The sequence below is a fragment of the Bemisia tabaci genome, chromosome 6 (assembly GCF_918797505.1).
Source record: "Bemisia tabaci chromosome 6, PGI_BMITA_v3".
Classification (NCBI taxonomy): domain Eukaryota; kingdom Metazoa; phylum Arthropoda; class Insecta; order Hemiptera; family Aleyrodidae; genus Bemisia; species Bemisia tabaci.
In genome coordinates, this window is record NC_092798.1 from 11897902 (window position 1) to 11924808 (window position 26907).

Sequence of the window (26907 nt, forward strand, 5' to 3'; positions counted from 1 at the left end):
GAGGGTCCAGAGATTTTGGACCCCTCCCCCTTGTTTTCTTAAAAAAAACGTTAATTTACGTGATTTTAAGAACTCAGAAACTTGAAGTATTTTTCTCTATGATACGCGTAGATGCAACATGATTTGCGCAATGCGATTCCGCTTTCACACCGCTCTGTTTAAGGTCCATATACACCTGCGAAGAACAAGCGCTTGTTGAAAGTGAAACACCAGTAGGCAAGGAGGGTTTCGATAGTTCGACGTCGAGAGATCGAAATCCTGGTTCCCTATTGGTGTTTTTATATACAAAAAGCGCTTTTAACTCATAGGTGTATCTGCCGCTTTAGAGGAACGAAGATATCGACAAAAAAAACTAAGACCCAAGGCCACCGTCTTGACTTTCCAACATCTAAAGCCCAACCTACATGCTACAGGAGTTGGAACAAATTCATACTTAAAGTACATAGACCCTCTTTAAAAAGGTCTAATGTAGATACGTCCCGTTCGCTCAGTTTTGTTCGAAGTATCCTCCGTTTCAAAGTAACAAGAACAGAGAAAAAAAACAATTGCTTTTTGCTAATGTAATAGCAAAAAGCGAGAAAAAAAAAAGAAAAAAAAAAAAAGTCGGTGCTGATGACAGAACCTTCTATTCTTAGGGTTCCTGCACTTTCTTTGTTATACTTACAGAACTTTTCTGTTGTGAGAACTGAACTTCCGTCGTGCGTACGAAGTACTCTGTCCTCAGGCTGGAAACTTCTGTAGCCGTAACAAAGGAAGTGCAGAGGCCCTATGAACAGAACTATTTTTTTCAGTGTGGGTGAGGGGTTTCGTGTAGATTTTTCCCGTTTGTATGATCTTCATTTTATCCGACTCATTCCATGTTTCAGAGTCCCGAAAACAGGAATACAGGATCAACAGAGGGGTTCATTAACCATTTCCTACAAATCGTCAACCAAGACCACTTCATCGACAAAAGTCTCCTCATCGAGGCTCTATTCGACAATAGCTCGGCGTTGGAGCCGATTTTAATAACCGCCCCACCGGGATTCGGCAAATCTGTGAACCTCGCGATGATCTACAGCTTTTTCAACATCCCCGTGTCCGCCGGCGGGATCAAAAAACCACCGTCCGAATCGCCTACAGCCCGAAAATTCATCGATAGAAAACTGAAAATCACGGGCTGGGCCTCCTTCTCTGCCCTCTTCGGCTCCCACGGGGTTCTCTACTTGGACTTCGAGAAACTGAACTCGTTCTACAGCCTCCTCGAGTTCAGATCACGTTTCTACAGCGTCCTCCGTTCTTCTATCGACATGCACCCTTTTCTACGGCTTCTGAAGGACACAACGACGAAAAACTTCGTAAAAAGATGCTACGATGCGCCAATCGAGCGGCACAAGAAGCAATCCAGCCTGATCGTGTGTTTGGATAAGTTTGCAAGAATACTCAACAAGTTTTTCGGTAAGATATCTTTAAAAATAGAGCCTTTCCTGCTGCATTTTCGTTAAAAACTTTTCAGGTGATTCGATGGACGCCATATTTTGTGTCAGAACGGCATGCGATGTATCGCATCAATTGGTTCTATTTTTTCAGCTACTCGTCATTTTTTTCCAATTTTGAGATCGCAATTCTGTTGTCAGGAGACTAAGGCACTCACTTACCAATTTTAACAAAGAAATTCAACATAATAAAGGCGTGTATTTTTTAGAGAGAAAATATCGCATTCGAGTGCAGTTTCGATATCAGTATCGAATGCGATATTTTCTCTCTAAGAAATACACGCCTTTAGTACGTTGAATTTCTTTGTTAAAATTGGCAAGTGAGTGCTTTAGTCTCCTGACAACAGAATTGCGATCTCAAAATTGGAAAAAATGACGAGTAGCTGAAAAAATGGAACCAATTGATGCGATACATCGCATGCCGTTCTGACACAAAATATGGCGTCCATCGAATCACCTTAAGTCCGGACGCAAATGATTCGTTTTTAAGGTCTCGTAATACATATGTTACGGGTAATCTAGTCAAACCGGGTAATGTCGACAATACCCGGGTAATGGCGGCAATAATTGACATTACCCAGGCCGTTTTGGTTAGGTTAGGTTAGGTTAGGTTAGGTTAGGTTAGGTTATAATACCCGCCATCCCACCCCTCAGTCGTCAGGGAGGGCCGCAGACGGGACCGGCTGGACCTAACCTAACCTAACCTAACCTAACCTAACTGAACCTAACCTAACCTAACCTGACCTGACCTGACCTAACCTAACCTAACCTAACCTAACCAAAACGGCTTGGGTAATGTCAATTATTGCCGACATTACCCGGTTTGACTAGATTACCCGTAACACATACACATATATTCAAGAGACCTCACAACAAACAAACAAAACAAAATTAATAGGAAACAAGTTTAAAATTACACAAACAAACTCGAGATGTTTCGACCTGGTACCCTAGGTCATTATTTATTAACTGAGAATTAAAAAGTTTAAAAATAAAGCTAAAAAAATCACATATTAAAACCCTTGCGTGATGAAGTTAATCAAGTCGTATCTATAAGAGACCTCGCGGTGATAATAATCCATTCCTGAAAATTGAACGGGTTACACGGAATAAATGGAAAGCTGATTTAACAATTCAACAATTAAAAAAGGGACTGCAATGTTTCAAATGTACGTTTTACAATAGTGAAAAGCTAATTCAACGACGGGGGTGGTTAAATTAGCATTCTTTTGTCGTAAAAATTCTACTTTAAAACATTGCAGTCGCTTTTTTTACTACAAAATGGTTGAATCAGCAATTTAATTTTTTCCGTGTACTTTTTAGTATTTTCAGCTAAAGGTTAAAAAACAAGAAAAGAGTATTTTGATCCGAATTTACAGAAAAAAGTTAAAAAAACGTATTTACGTAACATTTTTAATACTAATTTTCATGCTTATAATTCTGTTACCAGGAAATCCGGTTCTAGTTTTAATAGACGGGGCGACGACTCCACATCAGTGGATTTTATCCCAGCAGGCCAGCAAGGGTGGACCGTGGTTGACGAACGCAGTGATCCATGAAATTTTAGCTTTTACTGAATCGGCGAAAGCGAAGTTGATTAAAGGGAATTGGTTTGTGTGGAAAAGCGTCCTCACCGGGGTCATGAGCTTTGGTGAAGAGGACAACCTCTACGCGAATAATCTGCAATATAGGCCAGCTTTGAGGGATGAATTCTTGAAACCGTTCTATGGTTTTTTGGGTGAGGAGGTAGGTTATTTATGCTTCATTCCGCTGGCTCTTTTCATACCCAATCAAATAAGGGTAAAATTGACCGCGTTTAGCAGAGAGGACCCAAGCAACATCGGCTATTGCCAAAAACTGGGCAATTTAATTTTTTACACGAGAACGTTGAAATTCGCACAAAAATTCGCAGCACCGTTCACTGGAAAAAAAAAACACATTCCATCTAGAGTCCAGACTCTTAAAAACATCGACAAGAAAAAATACTCTTGATTCAATCAGATTTAAGCTTCAATCAAGAACCAAGCCTCTTAATTTGAGCGGATTTCCTTTTGATTTAAGCTTCAATCTGATTGAATCATGAGTTATTTTTCTTGTCAATGTTTTCAAGAGTCTGGACTCTAGATCCAATGTCTTTTTTCCCCAGTGTTTTCATGTTAAAATGAAATTGCCCAATTAATTTTGGCAACAGCTGATATGGCTTGGTTCCATTCCGGTTAACGCGGTCCTTCGATTTAGACTACGAAAGCAGCGATGAGGTCGTTTTAGAGCGCTCGTTTCATAAAAAACCATTCTAGGACATGCACCTCACTGAAAGAAAAACACATTGGATCTAGAGTCCAGACTCTTAAAAACATCGACAAGAAAAAATACTCTTGATTCAATCGGATTTAAGCTTAAATCAAGAACCCATCCTCTTAATTTGAGCGGATTTCCTTTTGATTTAAGCTTAAATCTGATTAAATCAAGAGTATTTTTTCTTGTCAATGTTTTTAAGAGTCTGGACTCTGGATCCAATGTGGTTTTTTTCCAGTGCTTTTAAGAAACTGTCAGGAAAAGCTAGCATACGCCACTATGGAAAGAACAGCGTGCGGATTTAAAATTACGTATCGGATCGAGATTGGACGTGTTCATACTAGAAGGAGCTAAATGAAAATGAATGAAATTAAAAGATGCAAACTAATCCTATGCACATAGTTCCTTTTGACTGAATTCGTGTTTACATAGCTCCTTTTGGCATAAATGCGTCTGGTTGGTTTTGCGTCTGGTTGGAGACATTTTGAGGTCAATCGTGAATTTTTATTAGGGATACTCTCGTGAGAGCATTGCTCCTTGAGCTTTCGACAGAATGTTCTTCCTATCGAAAATTTCGAGTCTAAAAAAATATTTGAAAAATAGAAACAGGCGCTGAAAACCTTCAAGTCTTTCGGAGGAATGCACAAATCTTACTCAGCAAGTCAGTCTAGTTATCCATGAGATCTCAAGTAATCGCGATTTGGAAACTTATTGCTACTGCACCGTAGTGATACGTATGTTGCCTATCATCCTATTGAAGGGGCACGCCTTCATGAAATGTATTGCAATAAAACGGAAATAAGTTACATTTGCATTGTAAATCGCTTACCTTTCTGACACATTGAACTCCGTTAATTGATCGTTATTACATGGGCATTGAGCATTTAATAGTCAAATAATACAAAACCATTGGAATTTGATGGCAAAAATTGCGCTTTGGTTGCATTATATTGCAAGTTCATTTTAAAAGCTCCTTCTACGCTACTTGGAAATCATCCTAGCATTACGAATCTCTTTGATTTAATACTTAACATCATGTTTTTCTCTTCAGGTGGACCAGCTGATCGCCTTACAGCCACCAACATCCAGGGATACCCTCAAGAAAAACATAGAGCACTACTTCAACGGCTACCGGTACTTCCACTATTACCAGGATCTGTCGCAAGACTCGCTGTACTGTCCACATCATATAATTCATTACCTGATCGAAGGAAAACACAACGATGGCAATTTATCGATAACCGAGCTGAGTTCGTACTGGTCGCCGAGGCCCTTGCACGACTTCAAGTATCTCCTCAGCCCGGCCCGTTTCGGGCAGAAGTTCCTGGACTCGTTGGACCCGACGAAGGGCGTCAAAATTTTCGGGACTAGTAAGCTGGACAGCGCAGCGTTGATCGCTCTAGTGGAGGCAGAGCGTGGGATTGGCAACCCGGCCGAACACATCGAAGACGTCCTGTTCTATTCCCTGATGGAGCAGGGATTCTACATCCTCAAAGAGGAGCAGGGTGATTCTTCCTGGTTGCTCACCGTCCCCAATAAAGCCGTCGAGTTCGCGATGCGGGTTTTCGCGGAGCGGATCGTGAACCCGTTTCTGATTGGTCCGAGCTGATGAGTTCTTTCGGTGTGGCGTAGTCAAAATCTCTTGGCACGTGATTAAACCGTGCCATCGATATATCAAGGTCAAGTGCTGTGATTGGTCCGAGATATCGAATGAGCCAATCACAACACCTGGCCTTGATATTGTGATAGCTAGGTTTGATCGTGTAACAAGCGCTTTACTCGACAGTTGATCAGCGGGAGACGTGGATGCTTCCATTGATGAAAATCAGGATGACGTCGTCTGCCCGAACAGGGGTGCGAAATCCCGTTTCTCACGGGCAGGCGTTGATGCATGATGCCTCACGGGACAGAATAACTCCCTGTTTGATTCAACATTTTGGAGGGTCTTCGTCCCTAGAGGTCTGTGGGAATATTATGTATGATCTAGTTTCAAGAGTTCAATTTCGAATTTTTATGAGCTAATAAGGTGTTCCTCTCCGTGGAGGACCACATACATTGGATAAACACTCCCGGTTTTACAGTAATGTATCAGGTGATGCACTGAAAAAAAATCCTCGGCGTTTTTACCAAGGTCCGTTGGTACCTTTACCATCACACTTCTTTTATCAATTATTGGTAATTTTACCAAGACAGACTAGCTTACCTAATAACCGGTATTTTTACTGTTTTTTTCAGGTAAGAATACCACTTTTATTGGTAATCAATTCCCGGTAACTTTGCCATTTTATTTCGGTAATCCTACCACAGTCGATAAAAAATATTGGCGTTTTTACCAAGGTCCAGTAAAATTAGGTACCGAGAAAGTTTAATCATTTTACCGAGATTTCTCGGTACAATTACCAATTCCATTAATGATAATTTTACCAAGAAAAAACTGGGATCAAATAGAACCCTAAATTCTTGGTAATTTTTACCCTTTTCTTAGTAAATACACCGAGATTTTTTTTTCAGTGTGCATCATAAACTACCAAAGTCACGAAACAGCAGATGGGGTAAGCAAAGTTCACCGAGAATGCGAGCGATCAACTCGACACTGCAGTCTCAGAGTGTATTTCTTGCCATGATGGCCAAAATCGCCTTCAAAATATTGAGTATGCAAACTTTACGACAATTTACTGTGATCGAACAGTTGTCGCTAGTAGGATATTTTGGAAAACAACTCGTATGTATATGGCTGTTGAGAACGTGATTATGGCAGTGGACACCACATGCGAGGGAGAAGCTTTTCATGTTATACGAATTCTCAAAGGAGAGAGTGTTGGTTTCAAGGAAAATCGTCAGTGTAATTTATGGTTATCAGCTGGAATTGTAATGCATAGTTGGGTCCAGTTTTATTCAGTATTACCCAAAAGTATTATCTTGAACGTTATATCTAATTCTTCTCCTTCTTCTATTTTTTAATTTTGTAAGCTCTCTTTCTTCTCTATTTACTATTGTGTTATTCTCTGAAGTAGTCAAATATATTGCGTATTTGTGAAGTTTGCGGAAAAAGGGACATCGCAGTGGCAATTCGTTTAGAAGAACAATGACCTGAGTGATCGTTAAACGCTCCTACAAGCAATGACATCAGTATCTGAATTTTGAATGTTCCTATCCTATGAGCTCCCTTTTTCTGGGGACAGTCACACACTTTGCACAGATGAACAATTTGTGACGATTTATTAAAATATGATTCCCTTGTAGTTTGTACATTTTGACAATGGACCACTAGATAAGGTACGAATTTCAGCATTCTGATACATGTTTCTTAACCAAAATTTTACGTAAAACACGATGCACACAACGAAAACTACCGATATTAATTCCTTACGAAGATATTTAATGATTCTTGATGCGTGAATTCAAACCACCCGCTCATGAAAACTCAATGCTCTACGTGATTCACATCGCGCGCTAAACGTTATCATGACAGTCTCTGCGATATACAAATCTGGCAACCTCAATCTTGACGCTTTAACTCAGTTATGACAAATTGCTAATAGTTTGAACACATGGTGGGAAATGAACATTGCTCGATTGAGAAGCTTGCTGAGACCGTTGTAGTGGGCGATTTGACTCACATAGAGCTTTGAGTTTCTTGTGAGCGGGCAGTTCAAATTCCTCGTAACCAATGTGAAATAAAAGCGTTAATTTCTTCGTTAGGAATTGGTTTCAGTAATTTTCGTTGTGTGGATCGTTTTCTACGTGAAATTCTGGTTAAGAAACATGTATTAGATTGCTTAAATTCGTACCTTGTCTAGTGGTCCATTTCAAAATCCATCTGCTGCTCCCATTTAGGGCATCCGGTGCGACACTTCATCACAAAAAAAGATCTACCCTCTGAGCGAGTCGCATACTTACGATACTCGAATAAATTATAAAAATAATTCAAATTCATTTTGGATGCCTTCTATATGTTTGAGACTTTAAAAAAAAATCCGGTGATGTTAGCGTAAATTATTTTGATCGAACTATAGGTGAAATTTCAAAAACCGCGAGTAATCTCTGGTGATTAGCGGCAAAATTTCTTTCTGAACGAAGGAAGAAATCGAGCCCCCCTCCCCTCCCCCAATCTCAAATTATCAATACTTGACGAAACCGCATACTAAAGTACAATAGCTTATAAGTTACTTAATATAAGTCTATTATGATAAGCATGATTTTCAGTCATTTGCAGAACAATTTTATCATTAATATAAATACGATTTTCTTAAAACGTGCACGATGTTTTTATTTTCCTCTCTTTGACAGCTTTTTCCGCCGAGCTCAGTGAGTGCGTTGTCGACAATTGGACGTATTTCTGCCAAACGGAACTATGTGCATTACGCCGTGAGCCCTGTTATGCATCTATCCTCATGGGTCTCAGGGCTCATGTCTTAATGCACATAGTTCCGTTTGACAGAAATACGTTCAATTTTCGGTGGCGTTACCGCCAACTAATCGCAACGCACGCATGAACGCTCTCGACCTACAATTTCCATAACTTTACCGCTTTGTCGTTTCAATGGTTCTCAAAAATTTACGCATAATGTCATACATACAAAAGGAAGAGATAAATTCCACACGCAAATATTCAATAATAAAGGTTTCTGGCATGGCAAATGTTCTGTTTGCGCCTTCTTTCAAACGCCGCACAGTGGATCGAGTCAACTAGAGAGGTCAGACATGCAATTTTTGACTAAAACAGCAAAATTTGGTATTTATTTCGTCACGTTGTACATTTCAAGGGGTGCTTGAGGTAGAAAATTTCACGAGAAAACCAATAAAACCACTTTTGGAACCTCAAAGCTTTGTATAAACGGAGTTATAAGCGTTTAAAGTTTCCAAATTTTGTCCGACCTCTCCTATTGACTCGATCCGTTGTGCGCCGGGGGAAAAAAAACTGAACTGGAACTGGGACTGAAACTAATTGAAAACTACATTGGAGACACACATCAGTGCGTTACTTTTTTTTAATTATGAAGAGAAGAAATTCTTTTTAGTTCTTTTTTCTCGAGAGGAGAAAAAATTTTACAAAAAAAAATACTTTGGGCTAGCACGGTAAAAATTAGCTCCCTTCAGAATTTCAACAATAATCTTGTCGGGATAGGAAGTTTAAGTTTTATGCATCCACTGAATTTCAGACACAATGGCTAGTTTGACAAATTCATCGTTTTTTTATTGGGTGAAAAAAACATGGTAGCTTTCGAAAGTTAGCGCACTTCATCTCCAAAGCTTATCAATACATGCTCTGGAACCAAAGATAACGCAGGACAAAGGAACAACAGATGAGGTCAACGTCTTAAAATTTACTGTTATACTTCTTTATCGCTTGAGATAAGCACCCACAAAATTGCAAGTTAAACCATGAATCAGTCCAGTTGATAAAATAAAGCGAAAAGGGAAAGCATGCAACTTTTACAGCATGTATACTGATCACATGCTGAAAAATTTGGCGATATTGTATTACCGCCTGACAAGACATTTGAGCAGAATATTTTGGGCACTGCTGTTTCCAAAATATGCTATCGAAACTTATTCAAGGTCTAGATTTATGAGTTCCTCCTTCTCTATGGTGAAATCTATTAGTTAGGTCTTAACCAGCAACACCATCTAAAGCCAAAAATTTTCCTGTGGCGGACGTTTCAAAGGAAGGCAGTGTGATTGTTTCAGTTATCTATTTGATTATTTATAAACTTTTTTTTCCACTGAAGACATCTTAGTAAAAAGTAAAATCCACCAGGACCAAGGTACAGGTAATGACGTCTCGCATTTGGTAAAATTTTCTATAGAAAATTTGTACTTGAAGAGGGGGGAATACAGTGAAATCTTAATAATTTTTTTGAAAACAGCGATAATTTCTCATTGTCGAACTATACAATTTACTCAATTAATCAATTCTTGAACTTTCGGGGTATCCTCAATTTCAAAAATTGTAGAACCAACCCCTTTATGCATAGGGAGAGCAATCTCATTCGAATTACGTAACGCACTTTATCGGCATTTTTGACCCCTTCCATCCTCCCTCGTAACGCTTTCGTGACTTGGGTTCCTATCCTTCAACACGTAAAAATAAAACTGAGTAACGCTCGTGATCCACTTCCGTCCCTCTCCCTAAGAGCGTTACGTGATGGATCGTATTCGATAGTGGTTCGATGGTATCGTTTGCTTCAAAACAATGGAACATAACTTCAAACAAAAGTTTTAGGATATAAGTTAGAAAAGCTGAAAAAGAGAATTCCTAACAATTTCATTTTCCGTTGCCATGTGGTACTCATGTACTCATAAGAATAAAAAATCTATCAAAATAACCCGTTCCCACAGATTACTCGATTGACTTTTCAGGCTATGCTTACATATTGAACCGATCGATATTGATACGATCTCACCCCTTTGATGTATCGAATACGATCCATTTATGAACGGCCCACACTGAAAAAGAACATACAGGCTACGTAGACATACCGCACGTTCCGGGCTCAGAGGTCGAAAGTTCCGGGTGCTGGAGCCGTAGCTTCGATTCCTCGCCGGTGCTACGCCCGGAATTTCCGGTCTCTGAGCCCGGATCGCGGACGGTATGTCTATATAGCCCGTAAGTACGGCTTCCACAGTCGGAGTTTTTTCTTCAGTGCATTTACTTATTATCAGTTTATCAGCTTAAGTCCCCTCTTCCCTGACTACATTATTAAGGTGATTCGTCAAGCTCAAATGACGTGGTCGAAGTGGAGTGCGATATATCGCATCGATTAGGTCAAAAATCTCGGCAGATTTTGAATTTTTAGCGAAAAAAAGGTCGATATCCCCTGCGCATGAGCCTAAAGAATCATTCTAAACCCCAAAATCAGCAAAATTCAAAGAAATGAAAGCAGAATAGTGTTTGGAAAAAAACCTCGCATTCGATTCAGCCATCGATTTCTGTATCGAATGCGAGGTTTTTTTCCAAACACTATTCTGCTTTCATTTATCGGAATTTTGTTGATTTTCGGGTTTAGAATGATTCTTTAGGCTCATGCGCGGGGGCTATCGACCTATTTTTCGCTAAAAATTCAAAATCGACCGAGATTTTTGACCTAATCGATGCGATATATTGCATGCCAGTTCGACCACGTCACTTGAGCTTGACGAATCACCTTAACACATGGAGTACATAGAGTCGTAATGTAAATGGGAGAGCTGGCGCCATGTTCTGCTCGACGAGTTCCGAGCCCGGTGTGCGCCGAGTTCGGGTCACTTTTTCGATACAAGTTCGATCCAAGATGGCGGTGCGGAATACGTGATGATCCCTATCTTCTTTGTTTACATCGGATGGCCGGGTACCCGTGTATCGCAAACAATCGATTATGTATCAAAAAAGTGACCCGGCGTCACACAGGAGTCTCGGAATTCGGGACCTGGAAAATGCTTAAAAGTGGCGCCAGCTCACCCACTTACATTACGACTCTATGTACTCTATGCCTTAACAGAGCCAGTGCCGGGAAAATGCTTACAATGAAGACGAGCCTGTGGCTCCTATTGGCAACGATCCTTTGGCAATGGTGCCCGATCGGGTCGACGGAGCTGGACTGGTGGCAGAAGACGGTGATCTACCAGATCTACCCGCGCTCCTTCCAGGACTCGGACGGCGACGGGGTGGGCGATCTGCGGGGCATCATTCATAGGGCGGACTACGTTCGGAGCGTCGGGGTGGGCTCCATCTGGCTGTCACCGATATTCAAATCCCCCATGGTCGACTTCGGCTACGACATCACCGACTACAAGGCCATCGACCCCCTCTTCGGCACCATGGACGACTTCCAGGAGCTTCTCCAGGTCTACCACGAGCTCGGAATCAAGGTCAGCCACCTTCCGTTTAGACCCGTCTCAGCAGGGTTTATTCACTGTCCCAAGTTTTAAATGGGTCTGTTGCAAGAGATACAGCAAAATAAATATCGACGGTGCAAGTCGGCAATCACACATCTCGCTTGCGGTGTCTGAAAATCTCCGCCTCTATGTTATTTTTTTAAAGGAGAACGAATTGACAGCATTCCTTGAAGTTTTTGCAGAATTTTCTTCGCACAGAGAAGAAAATTCACGGCAGTTTTAAAGAATTGCCGTTGAGTAGTTTTCCGTTCAAAAACTAAAGTATGACAGGAAGTCTGCGACGTCGCAAACCGAGTTATGTGATTGCCGACTTACACCGTCGATATGCTCTTTCCAGATAAGATATCGCACGGAAAATCACGTTGAGCACGTCAAAAAAATGTGAAATCCATTCCTTAACGTACAATAATTGGACTACGTTTTGCCATTTGGAACTGTAAATTCCAGCCCGGTTTAAAAACAACGTATGTGCCATTAGTTTCCCTAAGCATATAAGTGTTTTTTCAGAAGAGCCAGAAGTTATAGTTCCAAATTGCGAAACACAGTCCAATTAGCGTAGTTTGTAACACGGGTTTTCAAGTTCCCGCAGCTGCGGGCAGTTTTTCTCAGTCACCGCCTGCAGGCTTGCACGGGCAGAGTGGTAAGAAAAACTGACCTGAGTAAACAAACGATTTCACTAACTTTTTATGTTGCATACAATTTCAATGAGTATCAAGCGTTTGCTTCTTTCTTCTTTCTTTATTTCTCAAAAACAAAGGTTTCAAATCAATTGACATCTCACGCAAGAAGAGTGTATAACAATTCGCGAAATTGTTTGCCTATTTAAGTTAGGTCTCTCTCGACATCATGAGCCGCCTTGCGCCGCGCCGTCTGCAGCGCGCATGGCGCACGACCCGCCTTTCATTATTACACTTCATCAAGCGTTGAGAGTTCACTAATTATTCTTTTAATAGTATACTTCACTAAATACTACTTCACATGACCAGTGTTTAATTTTCAAAGTCGAAAATTAAAAAAAAAAAAAAAAAAAAATGTATACGATATACAAGTTTCTCCGCTAGGGAGCAAGGGAGCTCTCCCCGCAAGAAATCGCTCACCACCAGCCCGTCGCGACGGGAGCGCCGTGGCGTGCTGCCAGCACGAAACACGCACTGACGCCTACAAACCTAAAGGACTACTTCACGCATTGCGCAATGCTTGAAGTATCCCCTTAGGTTTGTAGGCGTCAGTACGTGGCGAGCTGCTAGCACAAAACACGCACTGACGCGTACAAACCTAAAGGACTACTTAACGCATTGCGCAATGCTTGCAGTATCCCCTTAGGTTTGTAGGCGTCAGTGCGCGTTTCGAGCTGGCAGCACGCAGCGCCGCAGCTTGCTATAAACTTGCCCACAATTTATAGGCCAGGGTGTCTTAAATGTAGGCAATTTGACATCAAATTCGAAATTAGCGACTCAAAAGACATCTGTTACGAAACTTTCGTGATCTTTCAGTCATTATCCGACTTATTTCTTCCTATTCTTGAGTTTTGGACCATAGTGCGCCGCGGGTGGGCGGCGGCTCATGAAATTCTCCTCTGTGCTCAACCGGGTCTCTCTCCGGGCAAACCTGATTGCCGACCTACGAGAAAATCTGCTCGCATACGCGGTAAATTTGAAAAAGCGTGTTGCAAAGTACGCAAATTGTGCGCTAAGGAGTGGATTTCAGACCTTGTTGGTGTGCCTAACGTGATTTTCGAGAAAATCTACGCTTAAAAAGTGTATTTAGGACTGTATCTCTTTCGTGCGACAGACATATTCCCTGAATTTCCTTCCTGATATTGTCAAGTTATCACTGATTCCCTGATTTTACGTTTCCTGGTTTTTCGCGTTTTTCAGATGCGTGTGGAGTTGTGGACCCAGGTCTGCAAATAAACTGAGTAGAATATCTGGCAATAAAATACTAGTTTATCACCTTTATCATTCCTATGATAATCAATGTAGACTCTTGTGTAAACGGGGTCTTACAAGAGGTTCAAAAATAATTATATTATTTGGACGGATTCGATCAGGATCAGTCTAACTGCATTTCATGTTACCTAATTTTCTTTCGTATTATATTTTTAATACAGAAATAGACTACAAAGCGTAATAAACTTTCGGTAAGTTTTTCCTATGTTTGAAAAAAAAAAATAGACGGAAACGATTAAGTCTCAGTATTGCTTATTTTTTCTATTTCACAACTACTACGTCATTGAGAGGTTCTTTCCATTTACCGCGTAAGAAATTTATTTCCAAGCGGGTTTATACACCGTCAGACATTTATTTCCGAACGGGTCAATTTTGTATGAATGTCAAATGTAATCAAACGATTTGGTGCAAACACCGAGTTTTGATCTCCAATTTTAACAGGGATACCGATCATCGCCCGTACCACGTGAGTAATAGAGCCTGAATACAGCTATTCGTGTCCTCGGGATGGGCGTATTGTATACCGAGAAACTGAAGGCACTTTGAAATTCCATCTCTTGGCAGTCGCAGCTATACGCGACGCGACGCACGCCGAAGAATCTTCATTGGTCATCACCCGAAGTAAATTACATTTAGTTTTTCCTCGTGCAAGGTGTAGTTAGCAAACAAATTAAATGAAATCAATGAAAAGTAATGAATATAAGAATAAGATACAAATACATTGCTAGATACGGAACAAGATAATTTACCAACTCTACCATTCAAAGCGATAACAAGTTGAACAAGTTGTTTCTAAGAGGAGGCATGTTCATTTTTAGAGAAGCCCCAAAACAAAAGTACTATGGTGGTAGAACACCTGCAGATTCTTCATTGTGTGCTAGGGATTGCATCTGTTCCCGGCTGCCTTTAAAAAAACATGCGTAGTGCGAAGCAAACAATTCCGGACCTTCTTGAGAAACTTCCGTACTTTTTCAGTACTTCCCGACCAGTATTCGAAACTCACAGGCGCCAACGCACGAAGAGGAAATCTGTCATGGCGCCCCAAAAAATGAAGGCTCTGCGCTATCGTGGCCCCTAGAAATTGCCCCCCCCCCCCACACAAAAAAAATCCTAGTTTTTCTGTTTGGTGATTTTTCGAAACCCCCAAGTGACAGCTACTAGTTCTGTAACTACAGCATCTTGCGTCTAACTTGTCACTAAATGCGCCGTGATACTTAGGCAAAAACTGAATTTGGCCCCTAAAATTCGAGCTTGATGCGCCACATGGCTCCTGAAACTCCAAGGTGAGTTTCGGACACTGTTCCGGACCGCCTTTAAAAAATCAGCACACATTCCCCTATCCTGCCGTGATATCGAAGAGAGCCGTAAGTGCAAAAATGAAGTTCTGAGAAAACGAGCTCAGAAGCTTCTGACCGGAACATTTTATTGAAAGCAGCCTCCATTCTTTGTCAAATTGCCACTAATCGTCCGGAAGACTCCTAGAAATCGTATGGATGATTAAAAATCGACCGATTTTATTTCCATTACATAAAAAGGGTATTTTTCATTTTCATGCTGGGTTATTGTTATAGGCAAGACAGCCGTAAGTGCTATCTTTTGCATGCTCTCGTGGTTGCGTTTTGGACGCACAACAAACACATAATCAGGTTAGAAATTGGCAGAGGAGGGCGGCACTTTACTGGAAAGCACTGTTTTCATTGGCTCTCATGCACCTGCGGCTGTCTTGAAAAAAACTATGTCATTTTTTGCACTTACGGCTTTCTCATATGTCTCGTTTTCATTAAAGGAGGATGAATTTTGCTGTTTTAGCTGTCTCAGTAATTTCATGTAAAAGAGTTTAGACGAATTTTGAAGAAAACTCGATTACGAAAATTTGGCACTTACGGCTCTCTTCGCTATCACGGCAGTGTCCTCAACCCACCTCCTTCCTTCTTGCATTTTCAGGTGCTGTTGGACCTGGTGCCGAACCACACCTCGGACGAGCACCCGTGGTTCCAGAAATCGGTAGCAGGGATAGACCCGTACACGGACTACTACGTCTGGGTGGAGGCCAAGAAGGGGGCCAACGGGACCCGGGAGCCGCCCTCCAACTGGCTCTCCACCTTCTCGGGCTCCGCCTGGACCTGGAACGAGAAGCGGGGGAAGTACTACCTCCACCAGTACCAAGTCAAGCAGCCGGACCTCGACTACCGCAACCCCAAAGTCCTCGACGAAATCCTCGACGTCATCCGCTTCTGGCTCGACAAGGGTGTCGATGGCTTCCGTGTCGACACCGCCTGGACTTTCGTCGAGGATAACAGGTCCGTGATCCTGTAGGCCTCCTCTCCACGGGACGTTTTGTGGGATTTGTCCCAGGAAAAAATCTCACGAACGAAGTTTTGAAAAATAATGAGTTAGTCAATGCTAATCACAGTGCCAACTGAGAGTTATTACGGAGTCCCAGGAACGACTTAAAAAGAAGAAGAATAAATTTTGTTGTGTTGTTTAACGGGGGAAAAGTCCAGGAGTTTCAATCCTGCGATTTGAACTTGGGAAAAATCCCGTGAAACGTCCCGTGGAGACAAGGCGTAAGAAAACGCAGACAGAACTGCAATATTACCGCTTGGAATATCATTCAAAACCACGTATTCTCCAAATTCCCAAGTAGCAATGATCATGATAAGTTGCACCTTGATTGGAGAAAGTATAGCGACTTTATCGAATTCGATTTACTGTATAATATTATCGGATAAAAAATTAAGATAAATTTCGTTATCAGCACATACATTTTCAATAAAATCGCGATTCCATCGACGGCGATTTATCGCAATGCTATGCAAAAAAATACCGCGATAGATTGAGATACAAATTCTAAGATTATCGAACGCGATTTTATAGAGAAAGTTCCGAGTTTTAATGACCTTAGCGCTTTTATCGCCAAAAATAGTAAAAAAATCGCAAATTAATTTCATAATATCGCGATATTTCTGTTGGCCAATGCAACTTGGGCAGTTCGAATGTAGCTTAAATGACTTGAATGGTTCCGCTCAACCGCGATGAAATTCGTCTAACTTGAAAAAGCATGAGGTGGCTTTTTTAGAACAGTGCTGTTGGAATCCTGATTCAATTTTTGCCGGAATCCGACGCAAAGAAAAGTGTCTGGTTTTCAAAATTACACGAACATGATTTACAAAATATTATGGGTCATTCAAAAATCATGTTTAGTATATCCAACATGAAAGGCATGAAAAAATAAGAAAAATCGGATACAACAATTAGAACAGCATGCTTTCTAAATTTTGATTACATACATAAATCGTGACGCTCTGCTGTAGAAAAAATAGAGACAAATAGAAAAAACTCACATGGAAGTTCAATACAGCCGAGGAACAAGGAACAACTTAGAACTCAGGCTTACCTGCAACACATAAAATACATTTCATCAGCTCGGTGCACAACATTTTGAAAAAAGAAAATAATATTGATCTACAGAAGTTTAATTTGATCACGAATAGCCAGTGTGATGTTTTTGAGGCAGCTTATTGTCTTTTTGGTGTCATAGTTAGCTCCTTTTCCTGTTACAAAAAAGAGAAGAATTGTGATGCTCATGCTCAGTTCGCTCACAGGGCGGACTTAGGCGCCGTCTCCGATTGGGCTTGTTTCAGAAAAAAAATCTGTCCCCAGGTAAAGAATGGACCACTAGATAAGAGCTTTGAGTTTCTTGTGACCGGACAGTTCAAATTCCTCGTAACCAATGTGAACTAAAAACGTTACATAATATCTTCGTTAGGAGTTGGTTTCGGTGATTTTTGTTGCGCGGATTGTGTTCTACGTGAAATTCTGGTCAAGGAATATGTATCAGATTGCTTAAATTCGTACCTTGTCAACTTGTCTAGTGGTCCATCTGAAATTTTAGGAATTTGCCTGAACGTCTGAAGTTCACAAATTTTAGACCCCTGCGAATTCTTTACTCCGGGCCGATTCTTTTTCTGAAATACCCTGAAATTCTGAGCCTTCAGATTTCCCGTGATTTTCCTGAAATTTTTGTGACAGGTGGTTGGGCGGTTGGGCTTGTTTCAGACAAAAAGAGCGAGCCCTACTGGCACGCTTAAAATCGGTCCCCTGGTAAAGAATTAGCAGATGTCCATAATTTTGTGAATTTCAGAAATGTCTGAGTGTCTGGAGTTCACAAAATGTCAGACCTCCGACATTTCTTCACTCCGGGGCCGATTTTCTTTCTGAAACATCCTATGAAATTTTGAGCCTTCAGATTTTCCGTGATTTTCCTGAAATTTTCGTGACAGGTGGTTGGGCGGTTGGGCTTGTTTCAGACAAAAAAAGCGAACCCTACTGGCACGCTTAAAATCGGTCCCCTTTTAAAGAATTAGCAGGTGTCTGAAATTTTGTGAATTTCAGAAATTTATGAACGTCTGAAGTTCACAAAACTTCAGACCCCTGCATATTCTTCACTTCGAGACCGATTTTTTTCTGAAACACACTATGAAATTTCGAGCCTTCAGATTTCCCTGAAATTTTCGTGACAGGTGGTTGGACGAGCCGCGGTCGAACAAATCGGGGGTTCCCCTGGACGACGTGGACTCCCTGGTGCACATCTACACGCAGGACCAATGGGGCTCGTACGAGGTGGCGTTCGCGTTCCGGGCCCTCCTGGACGAGTACACCCGGAAGACCAACTCGACCAAATTCCTGACGACGGAGGCCCACACCTCCATCTTCTTCAACAACCTCTGGTACGGGAACGCCACCGTGCCCGGCTCCCACTTCCCCTTCAACTTCCTCTTCCTCTCGGACGTGAACCAGAGCTCCACGGCCGCCGACTGGGCCCACGTCATCAACGAATACTACGACGCCCTCCCCGAGGGAGCCTGGCCCAACTGGGTCATCGGTGAGCAAAGCTATCACTCCACTTCGGAACAGAGTTCTGCCTTCCCCGGGTGCCATGCGCCAAATGCGCCTAAAAATCGGGCCTTGGCGCCTAAAAATTGGGGGGGGGGAGAGCTGGGCCATTGTGGCGCCTAAGAAATTTGACAGATTGACCTCGCAATCGGGAAGCAGCGGTAGCGATGAAGCGCTCTCTATACGCACCGTTCGCAACATCGCCTTGGCCCGTATGCAAAAATTTAATTTGGCTCCTAAAAAATAGTAGATGGCTCCTTAAAATTGGGCTTTCCAGCCAAGGTGGCTCCTAAATTTTAGGGGGAAGGCAGAACATTGCTTCGGACGCGAATTTGATTTAAAGTTCCGAACCTCTTTGGAAAGTTCTGTCCCGGTTTGTCTCATCAAGCACCAACACCAGTGGACACCGTTGTTACCAGATCCGACCAATGAGATCCGTTGGTTTTCGATAGGTCCCACCTTTTTTAGAACCACCTCGCGAGGCGGTACCAAAATCACGCACCAACGTTGCGATTCGTTAGTCATCGAATCGGAAGTTCCGCACTCAATTAAAATGGCAGCTTGGAGATTCGGGCACAAAAGTAGTACCAAACCTCTAAATAAAATTCGCTTAGGGACAGAGATGAAGTATGTCAAGAAATTTACCCGCGTGAAATTTCATGTATTTTTTGTGACTCTTAGGGATGCATTCAGGAGGCCAAGAGGCGCCTGGAGATATGTTTGATGTTCCGCAGCCCGTGACAAGATATACAATAATAACAATTAAAACAGCGGGTAACAAGGCTAAGTTTTACTTAAATACCACCAAAACGTTTTCATTAAATTTATTAGCGTGTTTCATGGAATTTGTTGAAATTCTTGGGGATGCATTCAGGTGGCCAAGAAACGCCTAGAAATATGTTTGATGCTTCGGGGCCCAACAACAACACACAACAACACATAACAACAATTTTTCGCTTTGAAAGGTGCAGCAAAGTACTAAGTTTTTAGATTTTTGAAATTTTTTTGCAGTTGCTATCCAACTGAGGGAAATTGAGTTTCCAGCAGAAACGTTTTGGTGGTATTAATGTGAAAATTATCCTTGTTACCAGCTGGTTGAGTTGTTATTATTGAAACGCCTAGAAACAGTGATTCTCAATTTTGACATTTTTCACCCCAGGCCTAGGACATTCACGCGTTGCGATTAGATTATTGGGGCTAAATTTCTTTGTAAACTTCCTTTAGTGCCACCTTCGTGTATAAGGTAAGGTGCCTTACTGAGTGCCGTACCGCACCGCACCGTGACGAGCTTCCGTAGTTCCGATGCGTAATGAAGGTGAATTATTTATGCATAAGTTTGAGGAATGGCTGGGTAAAGTTGATGAAACAGTTCATGCAGAGTGTAGACAAAAATATTCGAATAAAAGTCTATCGAAAATCAAATGAAAACAAGAAGCAGAAGTTAATGCGAGAAAATTTCCATCAGTGAAAAAGAGACATCCGGGGAAAATTTGGACGTCAAGAGACAGCGTTTGTTTGCTAGTAAAGAATTGCACCGAAAAGTTTGAACAGGAAATGAGGGTAGATTTACGCAAAATGAATCGGCAGGCGCTAATATACAGTAGGTTAGGGTGGGACTTATTTTTTTAAATCGACAAAACCAAATGTTGCACGGTCTTAAATGGTTCTATGTGATAAAAAAACACGGTAGCCAAGAGGATTTTGAGAAAAAAAAAATTTAACCCGGCGCGCACAGAGCCTAAACATCGAGATTTTTCCGGTTTTTTTGGCATTTTCGCCGTATATTTTTGATATTTTTGCCAGCAACACTGATTTGACGCTAGATGTCCAAAAATTGGTACAAACCTAGCACATACCTTGCAGATTAAGGGAAAATTTTTGTTTTTCTCCTAGGTCACTCTCAGTTCGCTTGGTAATGCCGAAACTCTCCGCTCGGCAGCTCTAAAAATCGAAATTTCGCCGTTTTTTAACGTATAATGAATTTTTTGAGCAACCTATAATGGTAGTAAAAATCCGAAAATTTGTGGAAAGCAAGTCCATACCATCAATATGGAAAGGCAAATGTCAGAAAACTCCTACGTCTTTTATTTTCTGCCAAGCTATGCCCATAATGGTGGAAAACTTGTCAAAAATAGCTCAATTTTGACCGTTTTTTCGCGTTCGAAAATTTAATGGACACCCTGTAATGACAATGAAGGTCCGAAAATTTGTGGAAAGTAAGTTCATACCATCTGTATGAAATAAAAAATTTTACTTGGTTCATACGTCTTATATTCTTCGTCCTGCGATACCCGAAATGGCAGCGAAAACGTCAAAAATACTTCAAATTGGCCGTTTTTTGATAATTTTTTGGAACACCTTGTAGTGGCAGTGGAGGTCCGAGAATTTGTGCAAAGTAAGTTCATACCCTCCGCAAGGGATAAAAAAATCTACTTGGTTCCTATGTCTTACATTCCTCGTTGTGCGGTGCCCGCAATCACTTCGAAAACGTCAAAAATACCTCAATTCGGCCGTTTCTTCAATGGCGAAATTAATTAGACACCCTGTAATGACACTGGAAGTTCGAAAATCGGGGGAAAGCAAGTCCATACCACCAGTATACAAGGGCAAATTTCAAAAGGTCCATAGATGTTTGATTCTTGGTCGCACGGTGTCTTGAGATACACAAAAATCGTGAAAAATACCTCCATTTTGACCGGTCTTTCGCTATTAAAATTTAATAAACACCCTGTAACGGCAACAGAGGTCGAAAACTTTGCTGAAAGTAAGATCATTCCATCTTCATGCAATAAAAAATTCTACTTCGTTCCTATGTCATGCATTCTTCGTTGTGCGCGGTGCCCGCAATCGCATGGGAAACGTCAAATATATCTGAATTCGGTCAATATTTTTTACCGAATTATTTTTGCAGACACCCTGTACTGACAGCGGAGGTCCGAAACTATGTAAGAAGCTAGTGTTGAAAGAAAGGAATGGATTTTAGGTATATTCGAAAATTTCGCCTCACTTCAGGGCGTCCAGCGACAACAATTATAAATTTAAGGGTCTTTGAAAAATTGCCGTTCCTTTCAGATGTATATACAACGTATATTTTACTTGGCACTTTTAAGAGTCACTGATGTCATAACAGGGTGCCAAAAAAATAATTCGGTAAAAAATATTGACCGAATTCAGATATATTTGACGTTTCCGATGCGATTGCGGGCACCGCGCACAACGAAGAATGCATGACATAGGAACGAAGTAGAATTTTTTATTGCATGAAGATGGAATGATCTTACTTTCAGCAAAGTTTTCGACCTCTGTTGCCGTTACAGGGTGTTTATTAAATTTTAATAGCGAAAGACCGGTCAAAATGGAGGTATTTTTCACGATTTTTGTGTATCTCAAGACACCGTGCGACCAAGAATCAAACATCTATGGACCTTTTGAAATTTGCCCTTGTATACTGGTGGTATGGACTTGCTTTCCCCCGATTTTCGAACTTCCAGTGTCATTACAGGGTGTCTAATTAATTTCGCCATTGAAGAAACGGCCGAATTGAGGTATTTTTGACGTTTTCGAAGTGATTGCGGGCACCGCACAACGAGGAATGTAAGACATAGGAACCAAGTAGATTTTTTTATCCCTTGCGGAGGGTATGAACTTACTTTGCACAAATTCTCGGACCTCCACTGCCACTACAAGGTGTTCCAAAAAATTATCAAAAAACGGCCAATTTGAAGTATTTTTGACGTTTTCGCTGCCATTTCGGGTATCGCAGGACGAAGAATATAAGACGTATGAACCAAGTAAAATTTTTTATTTCATACAGATGGTATGAACTTACTTTCCACAAATTTTCGGACCTTCATTGTCATTACAGGGTGTCCAATAAATTTTCGAACGCGAAAAAACGGTCAAAATTGAGCTATTTTTGACAAGTTTTCCACCATTATGGGCATAGCTTGGCAGAAAATAAAAGACGTAGGAGTTTTCTGACATTTGCCCTTCCATATTGATGGTATGGACTTGCTTTCCACAAATTTTCGGATTTTTACTACCATTATAGGTTGCTCAAAAAATTCATTATACGTTAAAAAACGGCGAAATTTCGATTTTTAGAGCTGCCGAGCGGAGAGTTTCGGCATTACCAAGCGAACTGAGAGTGACCTAGGAGAAAAACAAAAATTTTCCCTTAATCTGCAAGGTATGTGCTAGGTTTGTACCAATTTTTGGACATCTAGCGTCAAATCCGTGTTGCTGGCAAAAATATCAAAAATATACGGCAAAAATGCCAAAAAAACCGGAAAAATCTCGATGTTTAGGCTCTGTGCGCGCCGGGTTAAAATTTTTTTTTCTCAAAATCCACTTGGCCACCGTGTTTTTTTATCACATAGAACCATTTAAGACCGTGCAACATTTGGTTTTGTCGATTTAAAAAAATAAGTCCCACCCTACAGTAGGTGCTCTTCGTGCCGACCAGCGAGCACACTGCGTTTTGCGCAATGCGTGAAGTATTCCTGCACTCTTGTAGACGCTAATGCTTTTCGCGCCGATCAGCGAGCGCACTGTGTGTGTAGTGTGTTTGGCGCAATGCGTGAAGTATTCCTGCACTCTTGTAGGCGCTAATGCTTTTCGCGCCGACCAGCGGCCGCAATTCGCAACGGCACGACGCATGTTCCAGGCAGCGTATCTTGACCAGCGGGCGCACCGCGTTGATAATAACGCCTGTTGCGTTACTTCAGTTTAAAGTACGTCTACTCAAAATCCTACTAGAGAATGCGTACACCCCAATATTTGCATACTTACTCTTCGGAACATATTTTGTGAATATTTTAAACAACTATATTTAAAGAATAATCTCGGAGAATATTCGAGAGGTGCCTTCATGGTATGTAGAACGTTTGCAGGCTGCGATTTCGACCTATCAATACTGCTATTTTTATATAAAATTGTCATCAAGTTAATACTCTTTTGCGTGAAACTGCACGTTGATCCAATTCTTTTGTTGACTGCAGGTAACCACGACACTCACAGGCCGGCGACTCGATTCGGACGAGTGTTCCTGGACTGCCTGCACTTCATCCAGTTCCTACTTCCGGGTACCTGCATCACGTACAACGGCGATGAATTCGCCATGGAGGACACCTACGTCCGTTGGTCCGAAACGCTGGATCCCCAGGCTAAAGGGGCTGGAATCGACCGTTTTGAGGTTAGTCTCAATGACTTCCAAGTATGTTGATTCAAAATGACAATCTTATCTAGAGTATATTTATGGATACTAGTTCCAATAGAGACCTTTGAGACCCTAAAAAATGGCGGTGACTCTGGATGGGAGGGGATTCCGATGATGTCATCTGTTTTTGATAATGGACCACTAGACAAGGTGATCATTTGAGCATTTGTGGTAAATATTTTCTCATCAAAATTTCACGAAGAGGCAAAAACACGATTTGTACAACGAGAATTACGGACAGTAACTCCTGACGAAGATATGAACGTTTTTCGATGCACAAATTCAAACGTCCAGCTTACAGAAAAAACAATGATCTATTCATGCATTGCATTTTGCAAAATAGGACCAAGAGCATTCCAATGTTGCTAGGATTTTGCAACTTACATTCTTTGCAATAAAGTTACTAAAATCATGCATAATATTAAATTTACGAAGGTAATTCTCGTCGTAAATTTATGGTTTATTGGGAGTAAAGATAAAACCTGTTCGGATGGTCAGCTTATACTTGCGAGGTAAAAATAGTAGCACAATCTTAGCGTTTATTGGAATACTCTTCGTTTCTTTTTGAAACCAAGGGTGTCACTACCGCGGTGGATGACGTAAAAAACCCGACTTTTCAAAGGGCGATATCTCGGTTAATACTGAACGTAGAAAGTTGCGGTTTGGCAGATCTTATTATTCATAACTAATCTCCCAAGTAGCAGAGGTTGCAACCACTTGGAACAAAATCGTTTGATTCTTGCAACTAATAGATTGATGTGCATATTGCCTACTCTCTTCCACGAAGGAGCTATCATTGTTGGAACTAGTTGCAATTAAGTTGAAACATGTTTCAATTTCAAAGTATTGCTGATGGCCTATCTGTAGATTTTAAACAACTTTGGTTCAGCAATTTTGCAACCTCGGCAGGTTGCAACTTGGTCTTCCGATCAGGTCGCCGAAAATCGGCACTTATCGACCAAAAGTTGACCGAAAGTTGCCACTTTGTTGCAACAAATACCAACATTGTTGCAACATGTTGCATCTTTTACATTGAAAAATGCTACTTGGGCTACAAGAATCAAACATCAAAACCTAATTTTGTGACCAGCGAAACTGACCCATCGAATTTCCTTGTTTATATTCCGCAGGAAAAATCCCGTGACCCGGAGCGGTCCCCGTTGCAGTGGAACTCGTCCACCTCGGCCGGGTTCTCGACAAACCGAACGACGTGGTTACCGGTGAACCCCGAGTACTACTCCTTCAACGAGGCGGCCCAGTCGGGGCAGACCAAGTCCCACCTGAGCGTCTACAAGTCCCTCATACCCCTCAAGCTCCTCCCGGTCGTCCAGGAGGGCGTCCTCCAGGTGTGGGCCCACGGCGAGGTCCTCGTCATCACCCGCGCAGGGCGAGAACAAGTCGAGTTCCTGACCTTGGCCAACATCGGCGACTTCGAGACGACCGTCGACCTCTACGCCCTCCTCCCGGCCGCCAAGTGGCGCGTCTACGCCTCCAGCCTCAACTGCGAGCATCTAGAAGGTGACGTCATCTATGACGGCGCTTTGAGACTTCGGCCGAAGGCAGGCGCCGTGCTGACCAATGAGAGCGCTGCTGGCCCTGGCGGGTATTTGAGGGGATGATGTCGAGTAAAAGAGGGAGCCGTGGCGTAGCGTGCTTTGCGATACATCGATTGGACGTATTTCTATCAAACAGACCTATGTGGAGGTGAGAAATATGGGGTGTGCTCGTCGAAGCTGCATAAGAAACAATGTAAAAGTGGACGTGATTCCTTTTGAAGAATTGGCAAAGCGGGATTTTACATTCTACCAAACAGACCTATGGGCCAACTGAATGCGGAGCTCATGAGCCGCGGGCATGGCAAGAGATCGTTGTGGACAGGGCTCATGAGTTTATGCGGAGGCGGGCGGCTTCGTTGCCGCTGACGTCACTGGCGCTTTATTATTCTCATTCACTCTTACGGCCACAGAACTAACGAGCACACCCCATATTTCTCACCTCCACATAGGTCTGTTTGGTAGAAATACGTCCGATTGATCTGCCATTCAAACCTATGCTGCCGTGCTAAGGAAAGACGCCGTATGAAAATTTGGCAAAAAATGAAAATTTGAAGTTGCCAAATTTCCCTGGATAAAACATGTATTTTAGAGAAAAGTAATGCATATTTGGACCGCGTTTAACAGAAAGGAACCAAGCCACATCAGCTACTGCCAAATTTAAGGGGGCAATTTAATTTTTTACGAGTGCACGTTTGTGCGGATTCCCTTGAAAATTTTAAGGAATTTGCCTCGTACTATCGAGAAAATTCACTGAAATTTGCACTATAATCCGCACAACCATTTATATGGAAAAAATTAAACTGCCTGATTAAATTTGGCAATAGCTGATGTGGCTTGGTTCCTTTCTGTTTAACGCGGTCCATTTTTCCTTGGAATTTTTAGATGTTTTAGATCGAATAGCGAAATAAATTGTCTGAAAAAATTGAAGAAAAATATTCACACAAGTTTCCCAGTGAATTTATATTGGAGGAAATGGGGCGACATCTGAAAGCTCGTAAGGCGTTTTTCCTTAGCACTGCAGTATGGGAAAGGATCGATAAACAGGGTGTTTGAAACGAACACTGTAATAATCGATTCTTTACCATTGATTCAAATGGGGAAATATCGAGCATCGATCATTTACGCCTCACCACTGAGAGGGAGGATATGGCCATACTGCATTTGGTGCGCTTACATGAAGGAACGATATACCATGCGATGTTTGGGGTGCCTATAATCATAAGTACTTACAATACGTTGCATTACAATATGTTAATTTTACTCCAGAAATACAATCTTTGCCGCCCCGACGATTTAGTTGTTACTTCAAAAAAATTGTAACAAGACCCTATGTCGGATGTAAAATCTGGAGTCAGCTAATACGTCGGATGCTTGAATATGATTTTTATTTTTAGCGTTGGACTTCACAAAAATTAATGAGAATTCTAATTTATATTTGTTTCCTCCATTGAGTGCAGATCGAATATTAGAATACAATGATTCTGTGAAAATACAAAAGCTTCAAAGAATGTCGGAAGCTAGAATTTCGTCAACCTACGAATTATCAAACATACAAAAAAGCCGCTTTTAGTGCGCTCTCTGGCGTTCTGCGACGCCTAATCGCCACAGCATTTTGTCCTCCCAAAGCTCTACAGCAGGTT

General features: G+C 41.6%; 2 protein-coding genes across 6 annotated transcripts in view; both read left to right on the top strand.

The window, feature by feature from the left end:
* The window catches only part of LOC109038650 (uncharacterized), a 42240-nt gene extending 34212 nt beyond the window's left edge, over positions 1-8028 (top strand). For all 3 annotated transcript variants that reach the window (XM_072301354.1, XM_072301355.1, XM_072301356.1), the window contains exons 4-6: positions 867-1437; positions 2926-3221; positions 4822-8028. In XM_072301354.1, the coding sequence (XP_072157455.1) occupies positions 867-1437; positions 2926-3221; positions 4822-5379 (1425 nt within the window). In that variant the 3' untranslated portion in view covers positions 5380-8028. The remainder of the gene's footprint in view (positions 1-866; positions 1438-2925; positions 3222-4821) is intronic.
* A 99-nt stretch (positions 8029-8127) lies between these two features.
* Positions 8128-26546, top strand: LOC109038649 (maltase A3). Of its 3 annotated transcripts, none has more exons than XM_072301352.1 (6): positions 8128-9544; positions 11252-11621; positions 15542-15897; positions 18121-18482; positions 23494-23687; positions 24842-26546. In XM_072301352.1, the coding sequence occupies exons 2-6, from the start codon at positions 11268-11270 to the stop codon at positions 25328-25330; spliced, it is 1755 nt and encodes a 584-aa protein (XP_072157453.1). In that variant the 5' UTR covers positions 8128-9544; positions 11252-11267; the 3' UTR covers positions 25331-26546. The 3 variants fall into 3 exon arrangements, with proteins under 3 accessions (XP_072157453.1, XP_072157454.1, XP_072157452.1); XM_072301353.1 differs by having other exon boundaries at positions 8128-9538; XM_072301351.1 differs by lacking the exon at positions 8128-9544 and having other exon boundaries at positions 10879-11621.
* Positions 26547-26907: the final 361 nt, after the last annotated feature.

Bases quoted from the DNA above. Each gene is read 5' to 3' on its own strand.
- LOC109038649 (XM_072301351.1), top strand. From the start codon at position 10,953: ATGGGAGAGCTGGCGCCATGTTCTGCTCGACGAGTTCCGAGCCCGGTG. The intron at 15,898-18,120 runs GTCCGTGATCCT...TTTTCGTGACAG, and splicing joins ACTTTCGTCGAGGATAACAG to GTGGTTGGACGAGCCGCGGT. The intron at 23,688-24,841 runs GTTAGTCTCAAT...TATATTCCGCAG, and splicing joins CTGGAATCGACCGTTTTGAG to GAAAAATCCCGTGACCCGGA.